Genomic DNA, 15,947 nt, shown 5'->3' on the forward strand with positions numbered 1-15,947 from the left:
CCACTCATTATAAAAATCCTGCCACCCATGGATTAGGACTTTGATGTCACCAATCCTGCTTCAAAGGCTTCTTTCACTGCTATTAATCACAGTTTAGCCTCTGAAGATATAGCCAGAGAAAACATTTGGACATCTTGTGCAGAAACTTTGAAATGTTCAGACTGTCTTGCATATGCTATGTTCACATCCTTTCCGCTGTGTGTGGGGCTGTTGGACTGCTGTGCACACAGATGCACTCCTGAGCCCATGGATTCAGCTTGTTTTTTTCTCTCTTTCATACTCTGCTGCTGTGTGAACACCAACATAGTAGTGCAGTTATTCTCTTTATTCACCTTTTTCTTGTATGTTGGGAAAAAAAAAAAAAATCAAACTCAAAATGTTTACTGTAACTCAGCGTTTGATAGCTCACTCCCAATCATAATTTCCTTTCTGAGATTAGTGCATATGAAAGTCCATGTTTGTATTCAACAGGAAATCTGGCGATGTCCAGAGCGCGGGTCACTGCCGCCTCCAGATCTCTGCCACCACAGCTCGGTTCAGGACGCACCAAGGTGAGGCTTCAGCTCCTGCAGCACAAATCATCACGTGCAAAAACCATAATGCTTTTTTTATTTGTTGCTCACAGGCATTGCACCATCAGAAACCCAGTAAAAACCTGTGCTGTGAAGCATAGCCACATTAATTGACTACCCTGTTATGTTTGGTGTCTTGCTTGTGGTGATGCAGCATCGCCATCTGGCACTCAGTGTCTACATCATAAAAGTAGTTTCTGAGACTTACTGAATATTGCTTTGTTGCTGACGGGCAGTGTTTTAAATTTTAAGGATTATGGTTGCAGATTCTCCTAAATCAGCTTAAGTAACTGCATTGGCATGATGGCTTTCTTGCCATGTTATTTCACAGTTTTGCATGTAGAATCTTTCTTGTTGCATCTAATAATGCTGATCATTCATGTTCATTTTAAGTTTGTTTGAGCGATGACTGGAAAAGTTCTTAAAAGAAAAGACTCTCAGCTGCCTTTCTATCTGAAATTTAACACTTTCTTTTCTGTGTCTTAACTTTATTTAATGGACAGCATTTAGTGAACTAATAATGTCTCTAAGATCGCATTTCTTATCTAACTGAAAATATTCAGCCTTTGTCGATTTCTTCTCATGTGGTCTTTGTGTAGGAAATATGAAATCACGTGATGTTTTTACAGTCTAACCTCTCTTAAAGGTGAATTTCAAATTTCTTGTCTATCCACTTTTCTCTTCCTTTACTTCCATGTTATTCACCGACTTGTGCTGTGCTCAAAGTCACCCAAATACCTGTTGAAGGTAAGACCCCTGTTTAAAAATGGCAAAACTTTCTGAATCAAAATGCTCCACCTTTGAACCACAGGCCAGCTCTGGAAAAAACAAACAAACTAGAAAACAAAATATAATTCACTGAAATCAAGTTCACATTATTGTAATCCAAAACTAAAACTTCAAACTCCCCTTCAGCTGACTCTTGTGCAGCTCCACTCACAAAACATCAATCACAATCTGGCTTTGGAAAATGTAAATCATCCCTTTTGAACTATTTTTTTTTTCCACACAGCCACATTTCTGGGTTATTAATGTAAACAAATGCTCCACAATGTGTCTTTTAGATTATAAAAATGCTTCCTATGAGACGGAAACAAAGGCCAGAAGAACAGTGGGAATAATAACAGTTCTACTTTGTCGAGCTTCCACTAAGCACCTACTCAGTTATTCCTGAACAAGAGAGGACTTCTTAGTAATAACTCTGTGAGACTGATGTAATATGTATGCCGTCTTGTTCTCAATCAGAGTTGGAGAAAAGTTGACAGAAACTGACACTTATAAGAAGTTACAGTACACCCAGATTAAAGTGACAGTTGTTAGAATAGTGGAAGTGAGCCTCCGATAGCCGTTTGCTATTCTGAAAGCAGATCATACTGAAGTACAAAGTGTCTGAGCGTCTCATTCCTCTGCAGCTCACACGTTTGACGTACCTTCCTTTCTCTGTGCGAGGATGAAATAAAGTATTAAGATATTCACTTACTATAAAATATCTATTGCATCATTAATTTTGATGAAGCCATGAACTGCAAAGGCCATTAGAAAGCTTATATTGTGTCCTCGTTAATCCGTCGTCATCAGGATGACTGTCTGCACGGTGACGGCTGGTCTCATTACTCAGAATGCTCTGCAATTTTCCCCATGCCCCACAGCAGTGCAGAATTATTCTCTAGATTGTTAGCTTTAAGTGTTTATGAGACTCTGTTATACAGACGGCACAGTTAGTACAGCTGTGTATTCCCAACTGGCCCATTTAGAGCAACGGGACCTGCTGTAATAATACCTTTATTTCTGCAGAGCCCACTGAAGACGTCATGTCGCAAATAAACAGCATCTCATTTGAATCTGCTGCATTTTTTCTTTTCTTTCTTTTTTTTTTTTTTTGGCAGTTGCCCAGGTCTGGCCTGATTATCAATAGCGTGTGCTCAGTGTGACTGTTTGTGTTCAGGTGGACACCATGGAGATGATGCGCCACCCAGAAGAAACCACCAACATGAGGAGACAGACCGTGGCCTCGTATTTCCGTGTAGGTGTTTGCATTTCTCGCAAAAAAATTACTGGCACGATGACACATGCAGACCATATTGTTTAGGAATTACTGCTGGTCTCATTTTGCTGTTCAGCATTTTTAAACAGTGACAAGAAAAGCTTAAAAAATTTAAGAAAAACTCTTTAGCCAGTTGTGGCTCTTGACAGCTGCTTTTCAGGTTTGGCAGAGCTCCTAATGATCTTCATAAAATATTTCCAGGCTGCAGACTAATTTGAAGCTCATATAAATTTGATTAATTTCTACTGTGTCAATAACACCTGTAAAGCAGCACTATGGATGATCTGGAAGCAACTGAAACCTGCAGTTACACACAACCGTTCCATCAAGGAACGTATTCACTTGTTATTATATCCTATCTGATCAAACCAGCATAATCTGTTATATCAATAAATCAGAAATACTGTCACATACTGACAATATTTAGTAATTATTTAAATTTAAATATGGATTTTCCTTTGTTCTTTATTCAATTCAGTATTATTTATGTAGTTTATATAGTCATATCTGTTATACTTCCTTCAAGGACATAAAAGTTGATCGAGTTAACACAAAATTGGCAGGTGCATGGATGTCTGCGGGGATTCTCATGCTCATGGTCTGATGATGAAATTTATTCCACTTTGGTCACTTTTGGTCACACAAGCGAGAGGATACTAGCATACCTATAGACTGGGAACCTATAACACACCTTTCTGGTTATACAATGTAGTGGTTTTGGATTGTTCTGCACCCCAGTTGGCCTACCTAAATCAGTAAATGCAGCTTTAATTTGTTTTGAGTGCTTGAAGAGAAGGCAGCTGGACTTCTTCTCAAGTGAGACTTCTTCTCAGTCTGAAAAAAGTTTGGATACTTCCTCCAGTGCAGGTCTGATCTTACATCTCTGGACCCTGATAATATGAAATGATGTGATAACTGCTCTCTGGTGTCTCGCCTTGCCTCTGCCCACTGTTTATTGTTGCCTCATTGTGTTTGTGCAGTACTCCCTGATGGACCTGTTGTCTAAGATGGTGGTGGGGCAGCCACACTTTGTGCGCTGCATCAAACCTAATGATGACAGGCAGGCACTGCGCTTCTGCAAGGAGCGGGTGATGGTGCAGCTGCGCTACACGGGGATCCTGGAGACGGTGAACATCCGTCGCCAAGGCTACTCCCACCGTATCCTGTTTGAAGAGTTTGTCAGCAGGTAAGAGCAGTGTCGAGACAGGCAGCACCTCCGCTCTCCACCACGCGCACATGCTGACACAACCCCAGAGATAGTGCCGAACAAGTGAGCTGTGCTCTACATCACACGAAAACACGGGTTCTTTAATTAGATAGGGGTACATGTTGAGCAGAGCAAGAGACTGACTAATTGGCAGTCATTAGTGATAGTGCAAGACTAAATCCTGCAGCTCTTTTAACTGGGTGGATACTCCAGTCTGGAAGATATGGATTAAATTCAAACAGGGAGGAACTGTGATTATAAGGGGTGATGCATTTTAATAGATTTCCTTTTACTATTCATAAAGAGTTTGTTCTTACACTCTGTGACCTGAAAAAGCTCAAACATAGTCTCCATGTCCCATCGGTATTACACTGGAACACAATTAAAACAAGTCTCATCATTAGGGGGGGCTTTACGTAAGGGTGTTGTTTTGGTTTTTAAAAATATGGGACAGGATCCGTTTAACTGTTACTAAGCGCTACACACTTCCTCAAATTTAAAAGCATATACCTCAGTTTTAAGGAGAAAATACACACATTTAGATGAGGCTGTGGGAAAATGCCAGAAAGCTTATGTTTGATCAGTGTTCCTTTGAAAAATATTCCAGCCACCTCTAATGTGCAGACTTTAAGATGATATAAAGTGTAATTAATTTAGACTCGTGGCCTGTAGGAAAGAAGAACTTTGAGAAGGCTGGTTAGTGTGTTTGCTTCGGGGAAGCTTTAAAAATGTGTGCCTAATCTTGGCGAACTGAAACTTTGAATGACCACATGGTGTTTCCCTGCATGTCCTACTTTTGCTCCCAGTATTGAAGAATGATTACTGAAAGATCATACACAACCCGACACGATGATCATGATGTCCCTTGTTGTCTCCTGTGCCTGAAGTGTGACTGTGTGAGAAGGAGAGTGTGTAAATATATTTTAACCTTGCTATTGATTCCATATCATCCTACCTGAGCCAGGCAGAAGTCATACAGACAGACCTGAATGGCTAAACTGCACCTTTAGTGAAAACTGATTTAAATTTGTGCTCCCATATCAAAGGCTCGTCTGATGTTGCAGTGCTTTGTATTTACCATCAAAGAAATAACAGGTATCAACAGGAATTAGAATGAAAGGCTGTAGACTGAGGCGGGGAGGGGAGTTCAAAGAAGTTTTTCTTCTTCTTGTTGTTCTTCTTTTTTGGCCAACGCCAGAACACGAAAGATGAACGAGTAGTTCTGGAGCCTTGATGTCCCTGAGCAAACAGTTAGAACCACTCTGTCCTATGCAGGTATTTTATAAACAGCAGGCTCTGTGGATGAATCCAGACAATGTGAGCAATAAACAGTGGTGTGGGTGATGCACACTGATAGGCCTGTGCTAATGAGGCTCTTCTGTGGCCACTGAAATAGGAAACGGTGATACATTCAAAAGAGATCCAACACTGGGTCTCTATTGAAGATTCATGTCTGACTCAGATTTCTGAGCAGCGGAAAGTTTTTTAACTGTGGCTCTCCTGACAATCCCTCTATTAGCTGTGTGTGGTAAGGTGTTAATGTTGATAATCTCGTTTCTTGAAGACAGTTAAGTCAGTAAGGGCTACATAATCCACTGATCCACCAAAACTCAGTATGCTAAATGATCAGTAATTTCAGTGTTTGCAGTACATTGAGATGATTTCATGATTTACATGAGAATAGCAAATAGCTTCAGTTTCAGACACATGCTTCATGAGAATCATGATTTATTCTCTGTAGTGTTGTGGTTTACATATTGTCCTAATAAGTAAAAGATTCCTGGTTCAATCCCAGGAGGAAACACAAATCCCTTTGGGATTGCATCGGGAAGGTGTGGAAGCTTGTTTTTGCTAGTGAAAAAAATTTTGCCATCCATAAGTCAAAATTTCAGGTTAGAATCTCAATATTTTGAATTACTTAGAAGTTTGAATCTCTAAGCTCTGCCTATCAGTGTGATCTATCAGTGGGAGAAACAAGCTTCCATAGGAAGGGTGTGTGTGTGTGTGTGTGTGTGTTTTAATCAGTGAATGCAACTTGTAGTAAAAACCACATTCAGTGCTCAGTTAGCCTCCTGAGATCCTGCATGTTCATATGGGGATATTATATTGTGGCTTTTTTCTGCACATATTTTCATTCTGCTCAGTGAAGTGTTTTATTCTTTGTTAAACAATGTTGACTTTATCATGTTATGCTTTAAAATAAACCCACTGACCCAATATGAGGAGATACTTTTTCAAAAAAAAGTGTCCTCTCGCTTAGCTTCAGTCTGTCTCTTTACCATCCCCATATAAAAATAAATCATAAATAAATCCAAAAATACCCCATAATATATCTTTACAAAACTATTCTCTTTCAGGAGTTCTACAGTCTTTCGAGTCTTTATCTCATCTGAAAATATGTATCAAAATGAATTTATTTTATAACTGCAGAGCCTTGATAACACAGTATCATTGCTATAATAACTAAATTTGATTAAATGTGTTCTTTTTGTCTCCTTTGCCTCCTCTTGCAGATATTACTACCTTGCATTCCGGGCTCACCAGATGCCTGAAACCAGCAAAGAAAATGCTGTTGCCATACTGGAGCGGGCCAAATTAAAAGACTGGGTACTGGGGAAGACAAAGGTGGGGTGATTTTTACAACAAAAAGTTTAATATTGCTATGAAATGCTGCAAGGCAACTTTAATGCTGAAGACTTTCCAAAACACAAAATACAAAACAAGGCAGGGCTTGGAACCAGGGATACAAACTAGGGAAAAACACGGAACAAGGAAGCACATAGATTTTGAGGGATGACATGACAAAGGGCAAGGGGAGATTCAGACAATAAATGCACACCCGGTAATGAGGGGAGAGGAAACATGTGGGAAACATAGCGGGAGCAAATCAGCAATAACAAAACAAGGGAAGTAAACTCAATACAAGACACATGAGATAAGAGACTATCAAAATAAAATAGGAAGAAATTACAAGGAAACATCTTAGATACAGAGACTTAATGGGGAGCACAGGGAAGGCAGGGATGCCTGAAACTCCAAGAATTAAAAAGGCAATCATAACAGAAACAAGACTGCGAAGGAAGGCAAAAACTAAGAAACCCTGAGAACACAAAAATGGCAAAACTAAACGGAGAACACAAACAAGGATTATAATAAACAATAACACCTTCACAAAACCAAAATAAACAATAACCCCACAAAACGCTGGGTCTAAGACCCAGGGGCCGTGACAAATACAGACATAATTTGTGTTTTTAAAACACGTTTTAAAAAAATTGAAGCAGAGTGAAGACAAAAAAACAAACAAGAAAAAAAAAAGCAGAAATTTAACATAGACATAACTAAGTTTGAGATGTTCTGATCAGAGCTACATGTCCTGTCAGGTTTTTCTGAAGTACTACCATGTGGAACAGCTAAACCTGCTGCTGCGGGAAGTGATAGCTCGAGTGGTGGTGATGCAAGCTTACACTAAAGGCTGGCTGGGGGCCCGGCGTTACCGAAAAGAGAAGGAGAAGAGAAGCCGTGGGGCCACCATCATCCAGTCAGGTACACTGGTTTTAATTAAACAGTAAACGGGGAAAAGAATGATTCAAACTTAAGTCAAAAATCTGAAAAGAAAGATGCGTTCTGATGTATTCTTTTATCACACATGATGAAACAGGTGCAAATTTGATGTGAGCAGGTTTCTTAATGACATCTAGCCTATTATGTGCCTGTGAGTCTTCATAAAAGGAGATAGTTTGATAACCACAGCTTGACCTGTGAGGGTTAAGAGCAATGCTTCAGAGCAGACAATAAGACCTCAGAGAGTTCAAAGGGATCCATCCCTCTGCCACCTGGTTTAGCAGTGTTTTGAAGTGGGATCTTGTGTAGTATGCGCAATCTATTTTGTTTCACAGAGGTAGGTCAGCAATCTCTCGCACACACACACACACTGTCTCTCTCTTTTTTTTTTTCTTCTTCTTCTTCCTTTTTGTTCCTAGCCTGGAGGGGCCATGTTGCTCGGCTGAACCTCAAGCAAATCAAAAAAGAGCGGGAAGAGGCTGCTGTCCGGATACAATCAGGTAAAGACATGTTAAAAATTTCACATAAGTTCAAATATTCAAGTGGAGACATCTGGAATTTCTCACACAGCCCCATGTCCGGTGGAAAATCGCGCCACTGTTTTCATACATTTTCAAAAGGAAACAGGATAAAGGCCTGGAAACCTTACATCTTTGTGAAACACCTTTTTGATCTCCATGAGTGGCCTACGAAATAGTAATAATTAATTAATAATGCATACAGAAAAGCTTTTGAAAGTTTGGGCAGCATTTGGTCCCCATGTTTCAGAAGAACAGTGCATACTGAGATCCTTTTTTTCCTTTCATCTCTTTCCCAGTAAAGGCAAGAGAGGGGCTTATCCCTTCTGTTTCCTCACGACTTCCTCTCTCAAATTCCTGGCCTATTACACAGCTCTCACATACCAGAAACAAGATGCCTTTTTATACTGTCAACCTTTTCATCTGAAATGTAAATTAATTCTTACTCAGTGTGCCTTGACGAAGATCAAAGTGGGCACATTAACCTTCCCAGCCCCCCTCCCCCTCCTTGGAGGCTCTCACTGGAGGACAAGGGAGGGTGCCAAAAGGGGCAGGAGAGAGGAGGGCAGGAGGGAGGAGATCTGGCATTGTTTCCCCTGGCTCTCCTAAGGGCTGCCCTCATCTGGCACATGGAGCATCTCAGTCGCCTGCACACCTTGTGTAAATGTCCTCCATTAAACCCTTGTAAATAAAGCTGCAGAATGGGTAAACATGGTTTTGGTGTTGGGAAAGCCTCTCTGTCGCCGCCGTCTTTCTTTTTAGAGAAACGTGTTTGTGTGTGGCCGCCGGGGTTCGGTGGTGGGGGCGGGAGGGAGAACCTGAACCTGACATAAGTGGGGCCTCAGCCCCCGGCGGAGCACTCCAGCACATTCACTTTGTGTGTTCTCTGCAGCTTATAGCCTTTGAGGTGGGCTGCATTTGCATTCTGAAAATAAACAGATGCCTTTCAAATGTATGAGCCTGGTGGCTTCTCAGATCTCAGCGGGGCCTGGGGGACATGCTCACCATCGATCAGATTAGACCATGCAAAATAGAACCATTGCTCAACAATGTACTTGAGCCTTCTTTTCCTGTGCATATAATTTTACCAGAAAAACACAAAGCCCGTCGACGGAGTAAGTCAGCAGGCTCCGTTTACCATCCATCTGAGCTCAGTATGTCTCAATAATCACACAAAGTTTCCCCACTGCTACACCACAAACGTATATGCATGCAAAACACATCTCACTTCCTCACAGGCAAATGCAGTGTTTCTAATATAAAACTGTTTGGTGCTCCTGATTGATGTTGACTGCATTTAAATACATTTAGCAATTGTTTAAGCAGGCAGCATATAAATATATATATATATATATATATATATATATATATATATATATATATATATATATATATAGAATAGAATGCCTTTACTGTCATTATACAGGATGTACAATGAGATTATATATATATATATATATATATATATATATATATATATATATATATATATATATATATATATATATATGAGGACAGGAATGAGACAAAGGTATTTTGACCATTTGAGAGCATGTCTGGCATTTATATCCTGTGCAGCTTACAGGGGCCATCGGGTGCGTCGAGACTGTGGACCCCAGGGGCACAGATGTCACCCTGAGGCTGGAGGAAGGACCACCGAGGAGGAGCATTCAGGGTGAGCTTTGACATTTCTTGTCCTTCAGCATCTGTTCTCATTGGTGGCATATTTTCCTGTAGTTTGATTTCTTTTTTGATTTTATTTGTTCCTCATTGCACAGACAATAGTCCACCAGTAGCTGTGGCTGATTGAGCAAGAGGCCTCACATACTTGTCATTCATCTTCAGCCTTGCTGGATGAGCTACTTTTACCTCATAATGAACTGGTGTTTCACCCAAAGGGGAAAGCTCCTCCCTGTGCACCACCTCTTTCAGTTTTATAAACGTAATAAATAACTTTCCACCAAGATAGCACACTTGTCTGACCACAAGTGGGGTTGGGCGCTGCACTGGTGTCCAGATGTACGAGCTTGTGTTTATTCAGCACATGGGCAGGTCAGTCATTAAGAAAGTATGTGCTAAGCAGGAGAGCAGCCACTGAAGGAATAGCAGCACATGAGGTGTCGATAGCAGCTTTTAGCTTAGAACAATTTTTAGCATATTCAGAGACTTTTTTTGAGTATCCCTTTTTACATTAGCTCTTAGAAAGAAAGCCATAAAATTAGAGTTGCATTGCATATTAGTGTACCTCTTGAAAATCTTGTTTAAATTTTTGGTGACTTTTGGTCAACGTTGTGCATTTCTCTCCAGACTCCCAACTCCAAAATACTAGATTTACACATCTGAAAATGTTATGCTCGTTGTATACTCAAACCAAGCAGAGCCTCATCTGGGAGTTTTCTCTCCATGTTTACAATCATATTCCTTGGTGGGAAAAAACTTCAAACCTCCACTTAACAATTCTGTTTAATCAGTGTTGGAATCTCTCCATATATATTTATTTTGACATGATCTGGCCCATTTTCCTCCTGTAAGATCTATGTTTTCACCTACATGCTGTTCTTTTCCCTTTTGATATCCCTCCTGTCTGCCACGGATGAATTCTGTGTTTGCATCTAAACAGCAGAGCCTCCGGTTGCATCACCAATTCCAAACTGGATGAGATCTTTGTTTTTCTAGGCCTGAAGCACGACTGCGACTGGCTTGCGGCATTGTGCGTGCAGATGTTGTCTCATTGGTGTTTGCTTTTTAAATAATGCAATATGAGTGAACGGGCACAGAAACACATCACTGCTTTGTGCACTGCAAATTGCATAATCATGAACCAGAAATGTTTAGAAGCAAAAAGACAAATTCAAATCATCCTCAGCTCTTGATTTCTGTGTAATAAGCTGATGCAATATGTGTTGTTTTGTGATGATCATTTTTTGTGTTAATTTTAGTAAAAAATGCATCTTGATTTCACAGGTACAGCCCAAACAACAAAGAGGCGCACTCAGATTACACACATAAAGGGAATGTAAGTAGCAGAATATCAATGAGCATTTTCCTTATGCCTTACTTTAGCCGTGTATGTTAAAAAAAAAAAAAAAATGCCGCCCCTCTACAAAGCAGCTTTAACCCAGATTATTCTTTGGGAATTTTTTGAGTCCTTGAGACAAAAGAGTTCTCTTGCTCCAATCGCCATCTCAGCGGAGAAGAAGACAGGGTGGTACAGGAACGAGAGAATCAAAAGGCTGGAAATTCACGGCTGAGAATAAATGCTCGCTCTTCCCTGAGGTGATTTGTCTTTGCGCTCTTCTTTCTACAGATGTTAGACCCCTTTTTTAGTAAAGACCTGAGGTTCTTTGGTAGCACTTTGATATCCTGCTCGGATTCAATATGTGAAATAGAAGAGCCACTCCGTGACTTGGAGCACATCACAGTCTTTGAAGTCTGATCCAATTTTTGCTGCTCACCATTTGATGTTGAAAGGATGAAATGAGGAAAATGTACAGTTTTTGCCAGTAACTCTGCTGAGCATATGTAAGATTAAAAAAGCAAAATCCTTTGGAGGATGTACTTAGAAATGTTAAGCAGATTAATACTTTCCTATAGCTCTTTTATTCAAAGATAAAATTAAATATGAGAGGAAGTCTGTATGTGCTGTTTTTTACCCTCTCACAATTAAGTCAGTGTGCTGCTGTTTGCTAGGAGGTAGGGCTAGTAAAGGGGGGGATATGCAATTGCATTAGCATTTGATTAACATTGCAAAGCACATTAATGGGTTTGAGTTATATGAGTGCCAAATTGTAAATTGTAAATAAATGAATACAACATCTACATGACTAAATTGAAAAAACACATTACAGGGCACGCTTTAACTTGTATATATTCATTCAGTGCTTTCATTGACATTGCTCTTCTGGGTGTGTTTACGCCTCCTCTTTCAAGGTTGGCCCTGACAGCCGAGACAGACAAGTGAAAGACATCAAGAGAGACAAAGGCAGAGCAGAAGACAGTGTAACGAAGTCGCGCAGGGAGACGGCAAGGCTGCAAGACATGCAGTGTAAACAAGGTAAGCCCAAGCACAGAGCTGGCGGGTGCAGGTAATTACACAAAGAGACAGCAGAAATCCCGCTTTAATGGATAAAGTGCCATTTTTAATACGAGACCCCTTTCAACCTTTCATCCTAGCCAATCCTCTGCTGACATTCTTTGTTGACAGCAAAAGAGAGATGCATTATGGGTGATCATTTCTGTGGTATTTTAATAACTCAGGTCAGCTCATCATAAACGTCTCACGGCAAGTGGAGGGGGGCTTTCGAAGTGGCACGAGCACTTCAAAGCTTTCGCTCTCCCGCATGGCGGGCCCTTCACTAAGGATCTCATCAGTGACTCTAATAGACCTGCACAGTAACGGTGACAAGAAAATACACAAACCCTGATTTGTTGAACATATGTTTGGTTTGCTTTTTGCCCCAGGCGACGAATTACATTAATTCCTGCTGCCTGGAAGGCTGAGTGGGTGGCTGTGCAGGGGGCCTCTGATTACGGCCGTCACCCAGCCCACCGCTAGGGTAGCCTTGGTAATGGGACCCGGCCCTTCATTAATGTTATTAAAGGGGTATGAGGTAAGAGACCGAGGTGGAATAGCGTTTAGCGTTGCGGCTGAGAGATTACGGGGATTAGACATGATAATGTAACACAGACAGGGCTCTCCAGCAGGCCCGGGATTAGTGTCAGCACGCCACAGCAGGTCTGGGTTAGATAGCGGCTAATTCGGTAATGCTGCATACAGGTGACCCCCGCTCCCAAGCATCACGGCTGCTGAAGGGAGGCAGCTTTTGATGAATTTATAATGTCAGAGTGATTATCGAGGGAAACATGGCAGTGAATGTGAGGGCATTTTGCTTAAACGGGTGTTTTGTTTTTTAGTCTCTGGATCACTAGAGCCTCCAGTCAGTCCACACAAAAGTCTGAAATAACAGCTGAATGACTTTCTGTTTTTTGTCTTTTTATTTCCACTTTGAAGCTCAAGATGAAGATGCTTCATTCAGTCAAATAATTAAATGATATTCATGGCATCGTTGCATCAATAAAAAAGCATGAAATGTGGCACGTATGCAGCTCATTCCCACACTAAGGCTATATGGGTGTACCTGTAAAGATGGGTTGTGTCAAACTGCTTTTTTCCCCCCTAGATTACATAGTTTGAAGGGCTTTTTGAGGTGGTGGTGGGGTGAAAAGAGAATAAAGACACTACATACAAAGCAAAGAAATAAAGAAATAAACTTAATCTGAAGCTGTTTTTACTTCATTATCCCTTGATTGTAATGAATAAAAATGTTCCATCCTTAAATGAAAATCCAAAATAAAGTGAGTTGTTTCAGAAATTTTTTTTTTCTAGAAATATTCCTCTTTATATGTAAATAATAATATAAAAGCAAGTCGTGCATCTAGATTCAAGAAAAATACCTGTGATTTTAGATCATTCTTGAAACACTCAACAGACTTTGATGAAAAGAGACTTTAAGGGTTCCTGTTAGAATCTGCTGGTAATTTTCGCAGTGATCTTGTGACCTCTTAGATTTATCTTGGGGTCATGTGGGGATGAGATGCGGTCTAAATGCAGCCTAAAGTCTTTTAGTCTCTCTTGCTGCACCAAGTCAAACATTAATGCTTTTTGTAAGTAGATAAACTCTACCCTGGCTAAATTAGCATCGATACTTTTTATTTCTATATCTGACAGTTCAATTATGTTTAAAAATCCTACAAAAAAAAAAAAAGTCTTCACAAAATCCTTAGATATTTTATGCGAAGAGATTTTCAGGTATTCATCATTGCCTCTTTTCCTGCCTCGTTTACGTTCCTGCTTGTGGCTCTGACGTCTTTCAGGAAACCCCATTTGAATATGTTGAGGGAGGCCACGGTGGCTCATGCACCCAGGGCACACTTTGATCCCTGCAGATCTGAGGGCCTTTTTTTTTTTTTTCATCCCGAGGTTGAGCGAGTCATGGAAGCCTTACCCTGCCAGATGTTTGGAGACCAGGCTCCTTCCTGTGTCTCATCCTGCTGTCGCCTCTGGTGATCGCATTGGTTCTCTCAGGCTAGAGTTCGACCTGAAGTGTTTCAGGACACCAGTGGAGAAAAACAGAAAATTAACCGTGGAAATCGAATTACTCCACCCCTCCAGACACTCATGCACACGCTACGCGATGCTCCCATTAAAGCCAAAACACCAGGGCGTGACCTGGAACCTCTCAATGTGTTTGATGGACGTTGGGTCTTTCCTGCATGATTTAAAAAGCCTGGTGTTAAAGTGAGAGCTCTGCTTCACTGTATATCTGACACCAGGCTAGGCGAATGTTCTCCCTCTTTAGGCAAATACCCACAGTGCTGTATTTTATGATGGGAAGCGAGCATTAAAACACTTTGTACTCCAGGCGCTTGCAGTTGTCTTCGACACAACCTTTGATTTTTCTTTCTTTTTTGTGTCAGTGGAAAAAAGTTACACATACGCAGCGTAGTCATGTAAGCTACACGTTCAAGGCGATGTCACTTCCCGTCACCTGTCTCCTGAGCACTAAATATTAATGCAACATGCTTGGAAATGAGTCAAAGAGATGTGTGCAAAAAGAAAGCCTTTGCTAGCAAGCAGGCGATATGATCAGAGTGCTGCTTATGCTCCTCAGCGTGGTAAACAGGATGGTGCTGAGGATCAGTCAGAGCTGACTTTATGGTTTATGAAAGCTGAGCTACTTATGTTAACAGGCTTTTTGAAGATTATAGTTGTGGTAAACATACATGTCAAGAGAGAGACAGTGATAAAGTGGAGCCATGACACAGCCCAATTACCTCTGTGCCTCAGAAGATAGTTAACCTGCTGGTTTGAAAGGATGAAACAGGAAGAAGAAAGAGGAAAATAGTTAAAGTAATGTTAGCTTAATGGTTATAGTTACATCCCCTCAGTGCAGAACATGGTACAGTCAATAAGAATTGATTTTGTTTGTTGCTCTAAGCTGTTTCTCTGCTTTATAGCTGCAGCTGGGAGCGCTCATTGGAAATGTGGGTGCAGTTTTCCCCACACTGAGGTCATCCCACACTCACAAGAACATCTCACTTTCCTCTCCGCCTGCTCTTTCTCTCAGCTCTTAAACGTCTTCCCGCATGTCCTCCCACAAGGTTTGCAGCCACCAGGTGCTGTTCCACAGCCCCCCACCCCCACCCCCCCTTCTCCACCACCATCACCATCACCACCAAAGCAGCATCACGGTATCAACATGCATCTGCCAGACAAATGATCCACCCTCTCCATGTTCTCTAGACAAATACGCTCCCTCCCTCTCACTGTCTCTCAGCCTTTTGAATTTTCTGTCTGTCTCCACATATCGCCGCGTCTCCACCGGATGCCTTCAGTTTTAGGCAAATTACAGGCTCGACGTAGCGGCAGCAGAGATTTGGAAGGGATAGGAAAGACTCAACTTAACGGAAGGAGTTGCCTCTGTCTGACGCTACCTACGTAATCCTCTTAATGTCAGTGGGAGTAGTTAACAGGATGTACTTCCAAACTACTCATCATCACAATTCCAACAGAATAATCTCCTCAGACATTAAAATCAAGGTAGAAAACGATGCTCAGAGTTCTCTGTGATTTTTCACATGCAGATTGAGTCACTTGGTGTACTTCAGCAAAGTTTTCCCAACACAAAACCTTACACACTATTGTACTAATTTAACTGTTTATCAAAATTGCTGGTATTTCATAGATCAGGAGAGAAAAGGCTCAGTGTCTTTCATTTCCATATTTAACCTATTTCTGGCTTTTCTTGTCATTCTTCTCTCCTTCAGCATTCCTTATGTGTTTGTTTGTTTTTTTTGTTTTTTTTTAACTTGTCCTGCTTGGTTGAGGTTATAGATTACATGTATTAAGCTTGTGACAAATGATTGACTTCCAAAAAGTTCAGAGATTTCTCCTCCTCGCAAACATTTCTTCAGGAGTCAAAGTTCCAAAACTTGCTGTCAGGGGAAATGATTGATTTCAGTGTGAAAAATTGCTTGTAAGT

General features: G+C 40.9%; 1 protein-coding gene across 1 annotated transcript in view; it reads left to right on the forward strand.

Moving 5' to 3' along the window:
* myo3b (myosin IIIB) overlaps nucleotides 1–15,947 on the forward strand; it is an 81,110-nt gene that overhangs the window by 48,179 nt on the left and 16,984 nt on the right. The window contains exons 25-34 of the mRNA XM_030759018.1: nucleotides 472–551; nucleotides 1,299–1,319; nucleotides 2,518–2,595; nucleotides 3,597–3,802; nucleotides 6,337–6,448; nucleotides 7,207–7,369; nucleotides 7,807–7,887; nucleotides 9,484–9,580; nucleotides 10,870–10,921; nucleotides 11,836–11,959. Of these exons, the coding sequence (XP_030614878.1) occupies nucleotides 472–551; nucleotides 1,299–1,319; nucleotides 2,518–2,595; nucleotides 3,597–3,802; nucleotides 6,337–6,448; nucleotides 7,207–7,369; nucleotides 7,807–7,887; nucleotides 9,484–9,580; nucleotides 10,870–10,921; nucleotides 11,836–11,959 (1,014 nt within the window). The remainder of the gene's footprint in view (nucleotides 1–471; nucleotides 552–1,298; nucleotides 1,320–2,517; nucleotides 2,596–3,596; nucleotides 3,803–6,336; nucleotides 6,449–7,206; nucleotides 7,370–7,806; nucleotides 7,888–9,483; nucleotides 9,581–10,869; nucleotides 10,922–11,835; nucleotides 11,960–15,947) is intronic.

This window comes from Archocentrus centrarchus, chromosome 21, assembly GCF_007364275.1.
Source record: "Archocentrus centrarchus isolate MPI-CPG fArcCen1 chromosome 21, fArcCen1, whole genome shotgun sequence".
NCBI lineage: Eukaryota > Metazoa > Chordata > Actinopteri > Cichliformes > Cichlidae > Archocentrus > Archocentrus centrarchus.